General features: G+C 36.4%; 1 protein-coding gene across 2 annotated transcripts in view; it reads left to right on the top strand.

The window, feature by feature from the left end:
* Window positions 1-15,916, top strand: part of TMTC1 (transmembrane O-mannosyltransferase targeting cadherins 1) — a 404,339-nt gene extending 388,423 nt beyond the window's left edge. For both annotated transcript variants that reach the window (XM_036761095.1, XM_036761094.1), the window contains 6 exons: window positions 1,028-1,163; window positions 2,556-2,700; window positions 5,045-5,182; window positions 6,289-6,411; window positions 10,079-10,156; window positions 14,613-15,916. In XM_036761095.1, the coding sequence (XP_036616990.1) occupies window positions 1,028-1,163; window positions 2,556-2,700; window positions 5,045-5,182; window positions 6,289-6,411; window positions 10,079-10,156; window positions 14,613-14,765 (773 nt within the window). In that variant the 3' untranslated portion in view covers window positions 14,766-15,916. The remainder of the gene's footprint in view (window positions 1-1,027; window positions 1,164-2,555; window positions 2,701-5,044; window positions 5,183-6,288; window positions 6,412-10,078; window positions 10,157-14,612) is intronic.
* The last annotated feature ends 209 nt before the right edge of the window (window positions 15,917-16,125 follow it).

The raw sequence follows: 16,125 nt of genomic DNA, 5'->3' as shown, positions 1-16,125 counted from the left end.
TGGAATACCATACACACTCAATTGGGTATCTTACCTCACAGGAAAGAAGGAGGAAGAAAATAAAAAAGGGGGTCTGATAGAAGGGAGGGCAGATAGGGGTAGGAGGTAATTAAAAACAAACACTTTCAAAAAGGGACAGGGTCAAGGGAGAAAATTCAATAAAGGGGGATAGGTTAGGAAGGAGCAATATATAGTTAGTCCTTCACAACATAAGTATTGTGGAAGGGTTTCACATAATGATACACATGTGGCCTGTGCTGAATTGCTTGCCTTCTTAGGGAGGGTGGGTGGGGAGGGAAGAAGGGGGAGAATTTGGAACTCAAAGTTTTAAAAACAGATGTTCAAAAACAAACAGAAAAAAAGTTTTTGCACGCAACTAGGAAATAAGGTTCACAGGCAATGGGGCATAGAAATTTATCTTGCCCTACAAGAAAGGAAGAGAAAAGGGGATTTGAGAGGAGTGGGATGACAGAAGGGAGGGCTGACTGGGGAATGGGGCAACCAGAATATACGCCATCTTGGGGTGGGTGGGAGGATAGAAATGGGGAGAAAATTTGTAATTCAAACTCTTGTGAAAATCAATCCTGAAAACTAAATACATTAAATAAATTTAAAAAAATTTTTAAAAATCTAAAAAAAAAAAGATTGAACTCTCCAGTGATGAGCATTTCAATACAAACAGAGTCAGAGATATTGTAAAGGAGATAATTCATCAGAAAAAAGGTTATGCCAGCTACTTCCAATATTTCTTTCAGTTCTTAAGATCTAATGATTATGATTTCTTTTTATTTATCTTGCCCAGCCCTTACTTGAAATGCTGATGAGCTGCTTTCAATTTAAATATTCTGCAACTTTGCTAAATAATCACCAAACCAGGCATCAGGAAGGACAAGAAGCAGATTGATTCATAGCTTGCTAAATTAATATTGATCAATTTAACTACAAAAGTAGAAGAGAAATTAAAACATTCAAGTATTTGACAACTTCAGGGACATCCAAGTCTGAGCAACCTCTTCCCTGATTTCAGGGGCTCCAGAAAGTGCAATGTACCACTACCAACAGGCCATCCAACTTAGCCCACGTCATCATGTGGCCATGGTTAATCTTGGCAGACTCTACAGGTCTTTGGGAGAGAACAAAGAAGCTGAGGAATGGTACAAACGGTAAGCATGTGAGGTGAAAAAAAAGTGGTTCCTTTTCCAACTTGTCTTGAAATAAAACATTCACAATTCTTTTGAAGCTCCTCATAGATTCAACTTTCATTTTTCTAGCCACTTGTCTAACACTTTTCCCTCAGTAATGCTGGGAAAGAGGACATGACAGGTGGCTTCAAATGTTTGAGCAGCTGTTGATTTGAAAGAGATGATTACATTTAATATGTATCATTCCAGAGGATAGAAGTGGGATGCAGGTATCATCTCAACACGTATTTTACTAGTTGAGTAAGCTAATGAAATTGGTGGTGTTGGTTTTTTCTTTTCCCAGACTTTTCTTTGAGTTTGGTTTGCAGAAGGGCTAGACAAAAACTTTTATACAATTTTACCCTTAGCCAAAGGACTCTCAATAGTCTTCTCATCCTTGATTTAAAAGAAGGATGAATAGGGATGGAGAGTCTCTGAAAAGATATAAAAATCCTTTCAGCAGAGGAATGCTAAAATAAGTGTAATATAAAACTTCTTTATGACTTTGTGGTGTTCCCCTATTTAGTGAATCTGAAGTTCCCTAGACTCAGGTCCTGAAGACCATTTTTTCTTTATTTTCCATACTATTCAGAGCCTGAGAATTGCCTAGGCTTTCCCCTACAACTTCTCGTGTCACCCATCACCTTTTGGTTTGTTGAGGAAGAAAAGCTCTTAAATACTAGCCATGGTCTATCAATTCCTCTTGTCAGCTGAAATAGCTCCAAATGATGAGTAGTATTGTAACTTTCCAGAGAAAACACTGAAATATATATCCTAGTCTATACTTGGTTGCATGGTTACCTCAGATGGTGAAATGTTTCAGTAGAAGTCACCATATTTCTGAAATCACAGACTATATAACCCAAGTCAGCCATATTTTTTTAAAAAAATCCACTTGAAAGAATGCAGATGGCTCAACACAAATCCATTGCCTCCCCTAGAAAAGACCCTCCAAACATGTATTCTTGAATAAATATAATGACTCAGCAGAGTCATCTCTTTGCTAAAAGGAAAACGTGATTATATACCTTCTTGAGGGCAGGAATTGTTTCATTTTTTGACTTTGTGTTTCTAGCCCCTAGCCCAGTGCTCGACACATAGTGGGTTCTTATAATATGCTGATCAATAATCTGTATTTTCTTTATCTTGATACAAATTGAAATCATAAAATATAAACAAAGCATCTTGAGAGAGATAGTCCTCTCCAAGTATGAATGTTCCTGAAACATGCCTCTTAAAGGAAAGGGTTATAGAATGATATGGACAAGAATCACCCAAAATGAAGTTTGAATGGTTAACAGTCTGCACAGATCACAAATACAGGGAAGAATCAAAGTGAAAAAAAAAGATGTTTTGCTCTTTCTTAACATTTAGGGCCCTGGATATAACAAAAACAGTTGGAATACTGTCCCCCCTGGGAGCCCTGTATTACAACACTGGCAGGTATGAAGAGGCATTACAAATTTACCGTGAAGCTGCAGCACTCCAGCCTTCAGCTAAGGATATCCAGCTGGCCCTGGTAAGAACAATTGAATCCAAAGACAAGAGGAATTTAAGAACTGATTGACATCCAGGAATTGGTAGTACTCTCTTCTGAGAAGAATTTGGGAAAGTGGAGACATTTGAGCCAGAAGGCAAATTTGAGTCTCCCCTGGGAACTCTTAAAGAGAAAAATACTTTCTACAAGGAAATGGAGAGAAGGAAGCAGAGGATACAGGAGTTGAGCACTATGGGGAGACTTTGTACCCCTGCTCAGGACTAATGAGCTTTTTTACCTAGAAGGAATATAATGACTCCTGGGTACACTTGGTGCTTTTCTCTATTTTATGGAGTTTATGTCAGAGAAAAAGTAATTAGCATGATCTGTTTTAGCCTGGAAATAGAATAAATAACAGTCCCTGCTCTCAAGGAGCTTTCAATCTAGCAAAAAGGAAGAGACTCAAATAGAAATACATAAGAATGTAAATCAAAATGTGGTTAAGAGTGTAGGAGGGGTCGAACAAAGTATCCCAAGAAATTAAAGCAAGAGGAAAATTAAGACTTCAGGAGTGGGGAGTGGGAGGAGAAGAGGGTTTGGGAGGGATAGGGAATGGGGAGGGAAGCAAGCATTCAGGGAAGACTTCATGGAGGAGGTGACTCTTGAGCTGGACCTTAAAAAAAGGAAGGACCTCTAATGAAGAGTGCATTTGGATGGTGTTTGGCATATGTTTATTGAAAAAGATATGTGGGAACAATACCAAGTGTAGAGAGGTGAATGAGAATTCAGGTCCCAGTGTGACTATAATATTTAGTTTGGCCATAAGGTGTCAGTGCAATCTTGGGAGGAAATGTGTTTAGGTTACTGTTAGAGTAACTATGGGCTCAGAATGAATATAAATAGCAACTGTTGCTGTTTTGGCCAGAAACCCTAAGGATCTTCCTCTCCCAGATTATTAACTTTTTTGTCTAGGTAAAGGAGGCCATTCTTTGCCTCATTTTTTACCTAGCTTTAGTTGCTGGTTGGGTGTTGCTTCAAACTGAGACCTGGGAAAGACCTTAGTTTTAAAAGGCCAAGGTCTCCCACTGCATCCAGGGCCATCTCCAGTTCTGATCTATATCTTTCCATGGGACCTAGATGGCTCTGGAGGGGAAAGTGAGGCTGGTGACTTTGCACAGCCCTCCTCACTTAAATACAATTCTCTTGCAAGTCATGGCATCACCTTCCTGATGTCATGGTCCTCTTCGAGAAGGAGGGACAAACAAGAACAAGATGATCACAGTAGTTTGAAGCCCACAGTTAGGAAAATTCCTAACAATAAGACAGGTTTGGCTCACTGACCAATTAAAATTTTTGTTGAACTCTAGTCAATTTCTAGCCTCTTTATGTTTGAGGCAAAAAATGAGGATACAAGAAAATATATAGGTGAAATAAGGAAGCAGAATGTATTATTGTGTCTGTTGCTTGACAGGCATGATGGACTTTCCCTCAGTCCTTGAGGTAGGTAAGACTAGTAACTTCAGTCTTAGTTCTCTGTTTAGAGATGTTGGCAGTGCCTAATGGTCTACCTCAATCTCTCTGACACACCTCTGCCCTCCTTTTTGAATTTTTGCCTGTTGCCCCTGTCTCTGATTCTTTCCATCTTGGCTTGGCTTGGAAGTCTACCCACAGCTTCTACTGCCATTCAGCTGCTTTAGTCCCCACTTCTTTCTCCTCCTTCTTTTTTGCAGACTGTGTGTGTCCCTCTAAGAACTTCGAAGCATGACTCAACCCTGTCTTCCAGCTCAAGGATCTTCATAGTCCCAAATCACTTTTGTGACTGACAGGGAATACTTCTTCCTATAAACTACAAATCCTAGGATGCCAGTCAGTTATCAAATCTGAATAAGACAAAAATATGAACAATGTGTGATTGACCCAATCAGTGGCATTCTTTCAGTCAAGAAACCCTGGCATCTACAGTATTCTATTCTCTTCAGATGCTACCAACTGTTGAATTCATTCACCAAAGATACTCATACCCAAATCATCAGTCTTTGCTCTTCCTACTCATTAATGCAGCAACAAATGAAACTTATCTACCAGCACACTCACCTGTTAACACCATAAAAATATATTCAGAACTGGAAGTCTTGGCAAAAATTTTTCATCCTCAAAGGGCTACCTTAGCAGATGTTCCTTTCCAGTGACCTAAGGCATAAGAAGAGAACCATAGACTATCAAATGGTTAGTGTAGCAATATCAGTGAATTACTGACAAGCTCTGAAAATTCTTCACCATAACATTGTTAATATATACTAAATGACTAAGATAAGTAAAAAAAAACTTATTTGGAAGGAAATCATGAAGAATATTTCAAAAACAAAACATTGAAATTGTTTTTTAGGCTCAGGTTTTAGCTATGATGGGGCAGACAGAAGAAGCTGAAAAAATGACCAACCACATTGTGTCAGAAGAGGCTGGATGCCTAGAATGTTATCGCCTGTTGTCAGCAATCTACAGCAAGCAAGAACATTACCCCAAGGTACTGCGGTGCTTGAGTAAAGTGCTGCTTTTGCTTTTAAATGTTCTGTGGGTCCACTAGTAAGAGCAGATGAGTGGATAAAGAGCTAAATTCAAACATGGATAAAAGCTGGATTCTTTTGGGGTTAATCATATCACTGAGTATCTTACATATATTTTTAGCCAGATGCCTCTATGACTAGTTATTAAAAGAATGCACTGACTACCTCCTGAAAAAAATCCCATAGTTATAATGCAATTTCTATCTTTAATCAATAATATTGCCTTGGATTTAATAGCATTTTTCCTTCAAAAAACTAATAATCTTCTTATATATTACTAGCTCACTTTATTTTCACTCTCAAAATAATACTCTAATATTACCAAAGTTGGATGCAAAGTACAATCGTGGAAATTGCAACCTCCTGCATGTCCATCCTTTGTGACTTGTCCATGTTCTCCAGTTAGTTCTCCACAAAAGTTTCATCCAACATGCTGGAGAACTTTCCTTGATTTCCCCTGACATTTATAAGGATACTTATGGAGCATTTGAACTATTTACTCGTCATCTTTCACCTTTGAAATGTGACTAGCACCTATAGGCAGCTAGGTGGAACAGTGGAAGGAGCACTGGGCCTTGAATCAGGGAGACTTGAGTTCAGATCTGACTTCAGACACTTAGTAGCTATACAACTCTGGGAAAGTCACTTAACCTCTATCTGTTTCAATTTCCTCATCTATAAAGTAGGGATAGCACTCCACTTCAGGATAATAGCCCCTACCACTTAGGATCATTGTGAGAATAAAAGGAAGTAATAATTGTAAAGTGCTTAGCACAATGCCTAGCACATAATAAGCACTATAGAATTAGCCATGTGGTTATTTTTTTCTCACATATTCCAACTGATACCAGTTTATAAAGGGGGAAACTGCGTTATGGGGAAGTGAAGTGACTTCCTGAAGATCAGACCGTTTGTCAGTGGCAAAGTTAGGATTGGTGTCTTAGTGTTTTGATATTCATTGCCCTATACTCTACGGTAACAAACAAATGCCACATAAGTAGTTTTATATTAAGTGTATTTTTGCAATAGAGAATTCTTTCTTATGTTAATATTTTTCCTTCTTTAGGCACTGGAAGCTATAGATAAAGCTCTCCAGCTAAAGCCAAAGGACCCTAAAGTCATATCTGAGCTTTTCTTTACAAAAGGAAACCAACTAAGGGAACAGAATTTTCTTGATAAAGCATTTGAGGTATGTTGAACAGATTCAATATGCTCCAGTTTTTAGTTCAGTGATTGTAATGAATTAGAGTTCTCCATTAACCTTCTGTTTCAATGCATCATGGCATGGTGGGGGCTGTGTTGGCAAGGAGGCAGTGCCAAACCCAGCTCTGGCACATCCTCCTAAACTAGAGAGGTTTTATGTGCAGGTCTTTTGATGGGGTATGTTTGTTTTTAAAGGATTTTAAAGGTGAGTTTATGGAGGCTTTTCATCAGTCTGGCTGTAGGGTTCTATGGGTATTTCAGCCATAGCAACTATTGAAAACATCCATTAAATTGTAGAGGAGTTGTGATCTGAATTGGTGAAGGGAGTACCTATACTAATAGAATTTCAAATGCTTGAAGTTATACAGAGTAAAACTTTAATTATAGCTGGTACACTTAAGAAATGTGGTTACCTTGACTAATTGAACTTCCTTATTGATCCTTTTCCTTTCAAACATTTTGGGAAATACTTCTAAATACATTATTCCCATTTCTTGTATTATGAATATAATCATGTAGCATATAAGTATAATATGTAATAATATAAGTATATATATATAATAAGTATAACTGAATCTTTTTTAAAAAATCATAATTGAGGATCTAATAGTGCCTTAGAGTCATCATTTTGGTCATCTTTAGCCTGACCTTCAAGACCCTCCATAACTTGGTCCCAACCTACCTTTCCAACTTTTTCTATAATTACTTACCTGCATGAACACTACAGTATAATCGAATTAGTCAATTCAATCCCATAAACATGTCTTGAATATTCAGATTATGTCTCTGTGGCTTAGTTCTTTGCATTCTCCCTCACCAGAACACCTTATCCACCCTATTCTTTGCCTATTTGAATTATATCCATCCTTCAAGGCTCAATTCAAGTTTAACCTCTACCATAAATAGCATTTTCTCTCTAAGCCCAAACTGATTTCTCTCTTCAATGAAATATTAGGCATCTATTGTCTATCCCACTTAGTTGAAACAATTATAACTTGTAATGTTCTGACGTCATAATTTTAAATACAAATGAATATACAATTATATGTGAGGAATCTGTGATTTTATCAGTGGAGGAAACTCTTGGTATGGCAAATGCCTCCAGCAAGACAGATCATAACCTATATATAATTTAGATAAATTCTAGAAAGTTTCTTGAGGTATGTTGAACTTCGGCATGACTATAATCACCCACCTAGTTTTTCGAGGATAGAATTTCAATTAAGGGATCCGTTTCCAAACCTAGCACTTTACCCCCATGCTATGCCACCTCTTACAAACAAATATGTGTATATTTGTATATAGGCATATGTTTGTGTGTCTACAAACACATGTAAATACACACACGGATAAATATACCTGAATACATGAATCATCTATGATTAGTCAGGTGAAACATTGTGGAAAGTCCTACACCACGGTAGATTACCACCATATATAATTTAGATAAGTTCTCAAAAGTAGGATGTACTCTCTAGAAGTTATTTTTTTCCTTTCTGTCTTTCTTTCCTTCCTTTTTTTAAAATAAATCCATGATTTGAATTTGTTTTCTTATCATTCCATTCAACAGGTATTTATTAAACACCTACCATATCTAAAGCACTTCCCTAAGTATTGAAGGTGGCAAATAATAATAATTATAATAACATTTGTATAATGCTTTAAGATTTGTAAAGTGCTTTTTACAAATACAATCTCATTTGAGGTGTTCAATTTGCTATGGGATATACAAAGATGAATCAAAGCCCCTTCCTTCATGGAGAATAAAATTAATTAGTCATAACAATATTTTGTTTCTACTGTCTTATTGTTATTACTTTTGGTAAATCTAGATAGTCTAAGACAATAAGCTAAACTGTCTATCCTAGGTAAAGCCAAAATAAATGAAGTTTAACCCTATTAAACACAAAGCATTTCATTTAACTTCAAAATAATCAGTTGTATAAGAAGAAAGTAAATTAAGTCAGACTTGACAGTGAGATATTTGAAAAAGATTGGAAGGTTTGAATTCATCAGAAATTTAATATGGCAAAATAGTGTGACAACATTGCTTTGAAAAAAAAAAGCTAATGCAATATTGGGCCATGTTAATAAAATTATATTGTGCCACACCTTAAACCCATTTCACTCTGGAGCTCATAGATTGAACAGCAATAGGCCCCTACCCAAGTACCACTTAATGGCAATTTTTTGGGCACCACTGGCTCAGAGTGAATGTAAATAGTAACTGCTTCTCTTTTGGTGAGCAACCCTGAGGGTCTTCCTCTCCCAGTTTGATTTTTTTTAAATAAAGGGGCCATCCCTTGACTCACTTCTTAAAGAGGCCTATTCACTGAATGAGCGTTATCTCAGTCAAAATGAGAACCTGAAAAGACCTTAGCCTAAAAGGGCCAGGGTCTCCCATTGCAACCTGAGCCATCTCCAGTTGTCCTGATGACTATCTGGCCACTGGACCCAGATGGCTCTGGAGGAGAAAGTGAGGCTGGTGGCCTTGCACAGCCTTCCCTCACTCAAATCAAAGTCACCTGCAAGTCATGTCATCATCTCCCTGATGTCACGGTCCTCTTTGAGAACAAAGGACAAACTCAACAGCAACAATACTATACAGATCAAGGGAAATAATAGTTTTGTTTTAAATCTGCTATGGTCAGACTGACTACATCTGGTTGGCAAACTGAACAACATCCAGAGGAGGATGATCAAAATGGTAAGGAATCAAGAAAGATATTTGTCAGGAACATTGCAGGAAAAGGTGTATTTGGTAGCTACCTTCAAATATTTGAAGAACTACCCTTTGGAAGAAGAGATTCTGTATAGTTCCAAACAATAGGCAGGCAGGCAGGCTGGTAGGTAAGCAACAAGCATTTATGCATTTAAGCATTTATGCATTAAGTTTTGGTAATACAAAAACAATAAAATTGAACTAAAGTTGCAGCAAGATGAATTTCAGTTCAGTATATGGACTTTCTCTAACAGAACTGTCTTACAATGGAGCAAGCCATTTTGAAAATTAATGAAATCCTTTATTACTAGACATAGTTAAGCAAAGGTTAGATAAGCACCTATTAGGAATGTTGTAAGTGTCAGAGTGAAGCTGAAGCAGCCAATCTCCCAGATCCCTTTCCAGTTCCATGATTCTATAGTGTTATTTTTACTAGTACTAATTAGTACTAGTGCTGCTGCTGCTGCTGCTACTACTACTACTATTACTACTACTACTACTACTACTACTACTGCTACTACTACTACTACTACTACTACTACTACTACTACTACTGCCTATAGTGAAAATAACTGAAAAGCACAAAGTATTCTTATACATTAAGACCAACGGGAACTAATATACCACAATAAAAATCACTTATATTTTCTAAAAGATCCAACAGTTTCCATGAGTCTACAAGGATGACTCTGCTGGGAAATTATACTTTTTAGTTTCTTCCAGTTTACACTTAGCAGAACTTAGGTGATCCAGTGAATGTAAGTTAATCATAGAGATTTAACAGTCCATTCATGGAAACAATGGCTATCATTTTATGATAATTGTATTAATAATTTAAATTTCCTATAAATAAAGAAGTTTATTTAACACACGCAGTGGGTTTTTAATGAGTATTTGCTTTCTGACCTGGAGCTGTTTCTTATTTATTTAGAGCTATCAAGTAGCTGTGCAACTCAACCCAGACCAAGCACAGGCCTGGATGAACATGGGTGGAATTGAACACATCAAGGTAGCAAAAGGAATTTCCTTTTATATAGACCAATTCTGTATCTACTTGTCTTTTCTGTATTTTATTTCATGCATTTTAAAACATTATTCTGAGGCTTCACCAGATTGTAAAAGGAATCCATGACACACAAAAAAGGTTAAGAACCCCTAATATAAATGATGAATATAAGCTGAAAATCCACATGTTTAAATACATAATTGACTTTGCTACTTACAGGGTGTGTGTGTGTGTGTGTGTGTGTCTAACAATTTATCTTCTGTTCCCATGTTGCCTGTGTGGTCCTCAGTTGATGAATTTGAATTAGATAATCTCTAAGATTTCTTCTGCCTATAGCATTCTGTAGTATATCTCATATTGGCAAAACTGTTTTGGTGTTTAATTGGGTTTTTAAAATTTTGTTAGTTTTCTAATATTTTTAGTTGCATTTTCAATTAATCCATCCACTCTTACTCTCTTTTTGTTGATAAAAGTATTTAGAGTATAAATTTCTCCCTAAGGACTGCTTTGGCTCCAATCCCCAAATTTTGGAATGATGTTGTATTATTGTCATTATTTTCAATAAAATTACCTATCTATAATTTGTTCTTTTACCTAGAGTTCTTTAGGATTAAGTTATTTAGTCTCTAGTTGATTTTTAATATTTTTTCAAGTGGCCTTTTAATATATTTTTATGTTGTGATTAGCAAAGTATGTGTATAATATTTCTATTTTCTGCATTTTTGAGGTTTATATGTTGTAGAACATAATCAGTTTTTAAAAAGGTGCCATGCACAATTTAGAAATATGTATGCTCCTTTCTATTTTTATTTAGTAATCACCAGACATCTTTCATATCTAATTTTCCTAAAACTCTGTTCAGGTCTGTCATTAATTCTAATTTGCTTTTGGTTAAATTTATCAAGGACTGATAGGGATAAACAATTTAAATTGTAGTTTTATTGTCTTTCTCCTAGTAATTGATTTAGTGTCTTTAACTATTTAGAAGCTATGCCATTGGGTGCACATGCTAAGTATTAAAATTAATTCAATGTTTATGGTACCAACAAGCAAAATGGTTTCTCTTTCTAAAAAAAAATTTAAATTAAGTTTATTTTTGCTGTTGAGTTATCTGAAATCATAATTTCTACCTCTGATTTTTTTCTGTTCAGCTGAGGCATGAGTAAAAGCATGAGGCTTTTACTTCAACCCTTCATTTTAATTGTGAGAATTAATGTTTAAGTATGCTTCTTGTATGTTTCTTGTTGGATTTTGCTTTATACTCTACATTCTACTAACTTCTTCTATTTTATTAGTAAATTCACCCCATTCACATTCATGGTAATGATAGTTCATTGTTTCCTTCCATTCTATACTTTTACACTTTTTCTCCTCTATACTCCTCTTTCCTTTAAAAGTCCACAGCACATTCTCCCACAAGTATATATGGTAAGCTCAAGCACATGTGACAAAGGAGTAGTACAGCTCCAGATTGCTGGATATCCTTTTGTCCTATTCATGTCAGCTCGAGAAGTTCCCCTTAGGTATATAATGTATTTACTTTGCTTAGATCCTTGCCTAATCCAGACTGTGGAAGGCAGCACCATCCTCCCAGTTCCTCAGGCTTGAAGTCCAGTCATCCTGGATTCCTCACTATCTCTAAACTTCCTTATCTAAGCTGTTGCCAAGACCTGTCTATTTCACCTTTGCAGCATCTCTCAAATATATTCTGTTCTCTTCTCTGTCTATGATACAGGACCTCATCACTTCATGCCTGGACTATTGCAATAGCTTGCTGGTGGGTCTGTCTACCCCATTCCAGTCCGTCTTCCGTTCAGCCATTAAGTGATTTTCCTAAAATGAGGATCTGATCATGTCACCTTCACTCCCTCCCCTATTCAGTAAACTCCAGTGGCTTCATATTGCCTCCAGAAGCAAATACAAAAAGTTCTCTTTAGCATTCAAGCCTTAAAAAGCTAACTCCCTTCTTTTTCAGTCTTCTTCTTCTTTACTCCACAATAAGTGGGGATGAATCTACTTTATTCCCAGCCCAGTGCTCTATCTACTGCACCACCTAGTTGCCCATTCCTTTAGAACTACACAGGTAAAATAGCTGATCATCGTTCCATATGGCAGCCTTATAAATACCTGAAGACGATAGTCATCTCCCCTCCCCACCTTCTTCTCTTCTCCATATTAAATATCCTTAATTCCTTCAACCATTTCTTCAGGTTTTTTATGTCATTTCCTAGATGTGGCACCCCAAAAAGGCTACAGGCTACATTTGCAGAAGATAAGCAGGGTGTCTGACCAGGGCAAAGTACAGTGGGACCTCTACTTCCAGTAATCCAGACATTGTAAATGCTGCCTAAAATCAGTTATTTTGTTTAGCAGCTGCATCGCATTAAACTTGAAATCAACTCAAATACTTGACCTTTTCCCACAAAAGCTGCCTCTAAGGAGAGACTAAGATGTCTCTACTTCATGAACTTATGATTTTTTTTGTTGTCACCTAAATGTAGGGCTTTTCCTATATCTGCATTAAGATTCATCTTTTTAAAAAATTACAGCCCAGCATTCTCTTTTGCTTTTTTACTCCATTTCAATCTTTAAAAACGTGTTATTCTCTATTTTATCCTGGTACCTATCCCTGAAACACCCATGTTTCAGATGTTGGTAGGTTATTACAAGAGTCCAAGGTAGAGGTAAGAAAGTAACTATGGTATTTGGCAGTAGACATGGAAAAAAGCAGACCAAAAGTTGATACATTATGGAATCTGTAAATTAAGCAGTTAGGTAGCACAGTGGATAAAGTGATTTCTCTGAAATCAGGAAGACCCAAATTCAAATGTGACCTTATTTGCCAAGTATGGCCCTTGGCAAATCACTTAGCTTCTGTCTGCTTATAATAATAGCACCTACCTCCCAGGGTTATTAGATCAAGTGAAATAATATTTGTAAAAAGCACTTAGCATAGTGTCTTGCACATAGTAGGCATTATATAAATGCTTATTCCCTTACCTTCTCACTTAAAGATTAATTGAATGTTAAGGTTGAGGGAGGAACCATCTGCAAATTCAAGGTTTTGAATCTGGGTAAATGGGACAATGTCACATGCCATTAACAGAAATAAGAAAATCTGAAATTAGGAATTAGGCACAGAGGGCAAGGACTGATGAATGAATTGAGACTTTATAAACAAAGGGGTTTACAAAAAGGTAGCTGAGGAAAGCTATTAGAATTGACAGTGGAGATGAGACAAAGAAGGCAGTTCAGACTACAAGCAAGAGAATGAAAACCATGAAGATGACAGGGCTGACAGTGATGTAGTGGATAGAACATGTGAGGACAGTTGGATTTGGATTGGCATTGAGATCATAGGCTAGGGTAATAGAGACATTTCCTCCCTTCTCACATACTGCTCCCAAGAGCTGTGTCCATTACCTAGACACGGAACAGTTTTTAAATTACCTTCACTTTCATTTTATAAAGCTGGCATTTCAGTAAGCTGATATTCCATTAAATTTTTTTTTTACTGATTTAAAATAATTTAGCATAATTTACTGTATAGTACTGGTTTAGGTATCGGACGGATGGGTTCAAACACTATCTGTTTCAGTAATACTCTGACCATGGACACAACACAGCTGTTGTCTTTGTTTTGGTTTTATACTATAAGAAGAAAACGTTTTGAAATAGTGATGACAATAGTAGCAGAAGTTATGCTGATAAAAAACATTATTCATTGTAATTTTATTGGTATTCCAGTATTGCACATGACAACCTAATAATAATAATAATATTAATAATAGCATTTATATAGCACTTACTATGTGCCAGGCACTGTGCTAAGTACTTCACAAATATCGTCTCACATGAGCTTCACAACAAACCTGGAAGGAAGGTACTATTATTATCCCCATTTTTTAGTTGAGGAAACTGAGGCAAACAGAAGCTAAATGACTTGCTCACAGTCACACAGTTAGTAAGTATCTGAAGCTAGATTTGAATTCAGGTCTTCCTGACAGAGGCTCAACGTTATATCCACTGTGCCACCTACCTGTCTCATCTAGATCAGTCTCAGAGAATGACCTAAAATTTAGAGAGTTACCTTAACACCAAAAGGTACCAGCTGTGTTCTACCCATGGGAATGCCTTTAAGTAATGGCCTTGCTGTCATTTGCAAATACTTTACCCTAAATCCTCACACCTTGCATTAATAGAATTGAAAATGTGTTCTTCCACTGTCCCACCTTATGGTTTGACTCTTGTTTCTTCACATTCCCCGTCAGGTCCTGTAGTTAAAACATTTTTGGAAAGTGTCCACCAACAAGGATAAAATTGCCAGTAGTGTGGAATATTCCTTTTTTAAACATTAATATTAAATTGAGTATAGATAATGTTGATTTCTCACATTTGCCTTTCTCAGATGGCAGTATTCTTATGGAACAGAATGTAACTCTTCTTTTTTCCCCCACAGGGAGACTATGTTTCTGCAAGAGGTTATTATGAGAAAGCCTTACAACTGGTTCCAAATAGCAAGCTGCTGAAGGAAAATCTGGCCAAATTGGATCGATTAGAAAAGCGATTACAGGAAGTTTCAAGAAAAAGATCAGACACAGTAGCACTTTAAGGAAAGCTCTTGAGATAATTTGAGCTCCGTGGGAGAGGGAAAATTATGGGAGGCTTCATTTTCATACCAGTGGAGACAAGACTTTGGTCAAGCTCATCAACCAGGATGGTGCATATGGATACACCCATTGCTAACACTAGTGCAATGAAATTTGTATTTCCACAGGTCATAAAGAATGGTCAAGAGCAAAGAAAAAGAATAAGGAAATAACCTCATTTTAACCAACTGTTTTTCTTGGGTTAGCCCTAGGAATCCCTCCAAATATTGCTCTATTCTATCAATTTTGAAAGCCCAAATCTTTTTTTCAGTTATTTATATCAAGAAAATTTAAAAGCATTAGACACTGTGGAGGCACAGCATCTAGTTCTTGTAGAGGGAGAAAAGAAAATGAAAGAAGATCCTGAGACTGAATATTTACAAGGCAAACCAAATAGAAAATTCCACAGAGTAGTAAAAGACCACCAAGGGGTAATTTACTTAATCCTGAGGGTCAGTGTGATATTATCTGCAACTTTGGAAAGATTATGGGGATAAATATCTGGAACCTTGGCGAAAGTACAGGGATAAAAGAATAATGCAAGGGAAAGGGGCACTATTTTCGAAGTTTTATTAGGCGCCCACTCTCATATTTCTGTTTTTTCATCCTCACATAATTTATAGGGAAAGCCACCAGAATTATGTTTGGAAATCCCGTTCTGTCCATGTGTAAAGAGAAGGGGAGGAGGAAGAAAGAGAAAAGAATGGTATAATTAATTATTATAAGGAAGTGTTACTTGATTATTTTATTGTCACTAAACATACTATCACTTTTGTAATAGATCCCTTCCAATATTTTAATGGAGCTGTTAAAATCACAAATATTATTCTCATGCTTTCATTATTTGTGAAAGTTTACCATGCCTACTCACTCCCAGATCTACGGGGCCACATTCTGACCATTTTCTTGCCACTCCACTGTGAGTATACTCTTCCTTTTCTACCTCTTAGTCTGGACACAGTAATTAAATCAACACTACCATTTCTGAAAAGCATGTGTCAAATCAATTGCCCTATGACTCTACTCACCATTCTTAGGTTTTTCCAAATTAAAGAACCCCATCTCTGGCTCCCATTTCCATATATATCATATATATGTGTATATATAAATATGATATATAATATTTATGATATGATAGATATGATATATCTATATCAGACATAGATATATCATATAGATATATTGTATAATATTGATATGTTATCGTATCTATCATATATGTATATCAATATCTGTCGATATAAAATATCTTCCTGTATTTGAATATAAGGTCCTTAAGGATAGGGATAATCTTGCTTTCTGTATTTTTATCCCCAGCACTTA

The sequence above is a fragment of the Trichosurus vulpecula genome, chromosome 5 (genome assembly GCF_011100635.1).
Source record: "Trichosurus vulpecula isolate mTriVul1 chromosome 5, mTriVul1.pri, whole genome shotgun sequence".
Taxonomy (NCBI): Eukaryota; Metazoa; Chordata; class Mammalia; order Diprotodontia; family Phalangeridae; genus Trichosurus; species Trichosurus vulpecula.
The sequence above is the reverse complement of the archived record's forward strand: the minus strand, read 5'-3'. Positions and strand labels throughout refer to the sequence as shown.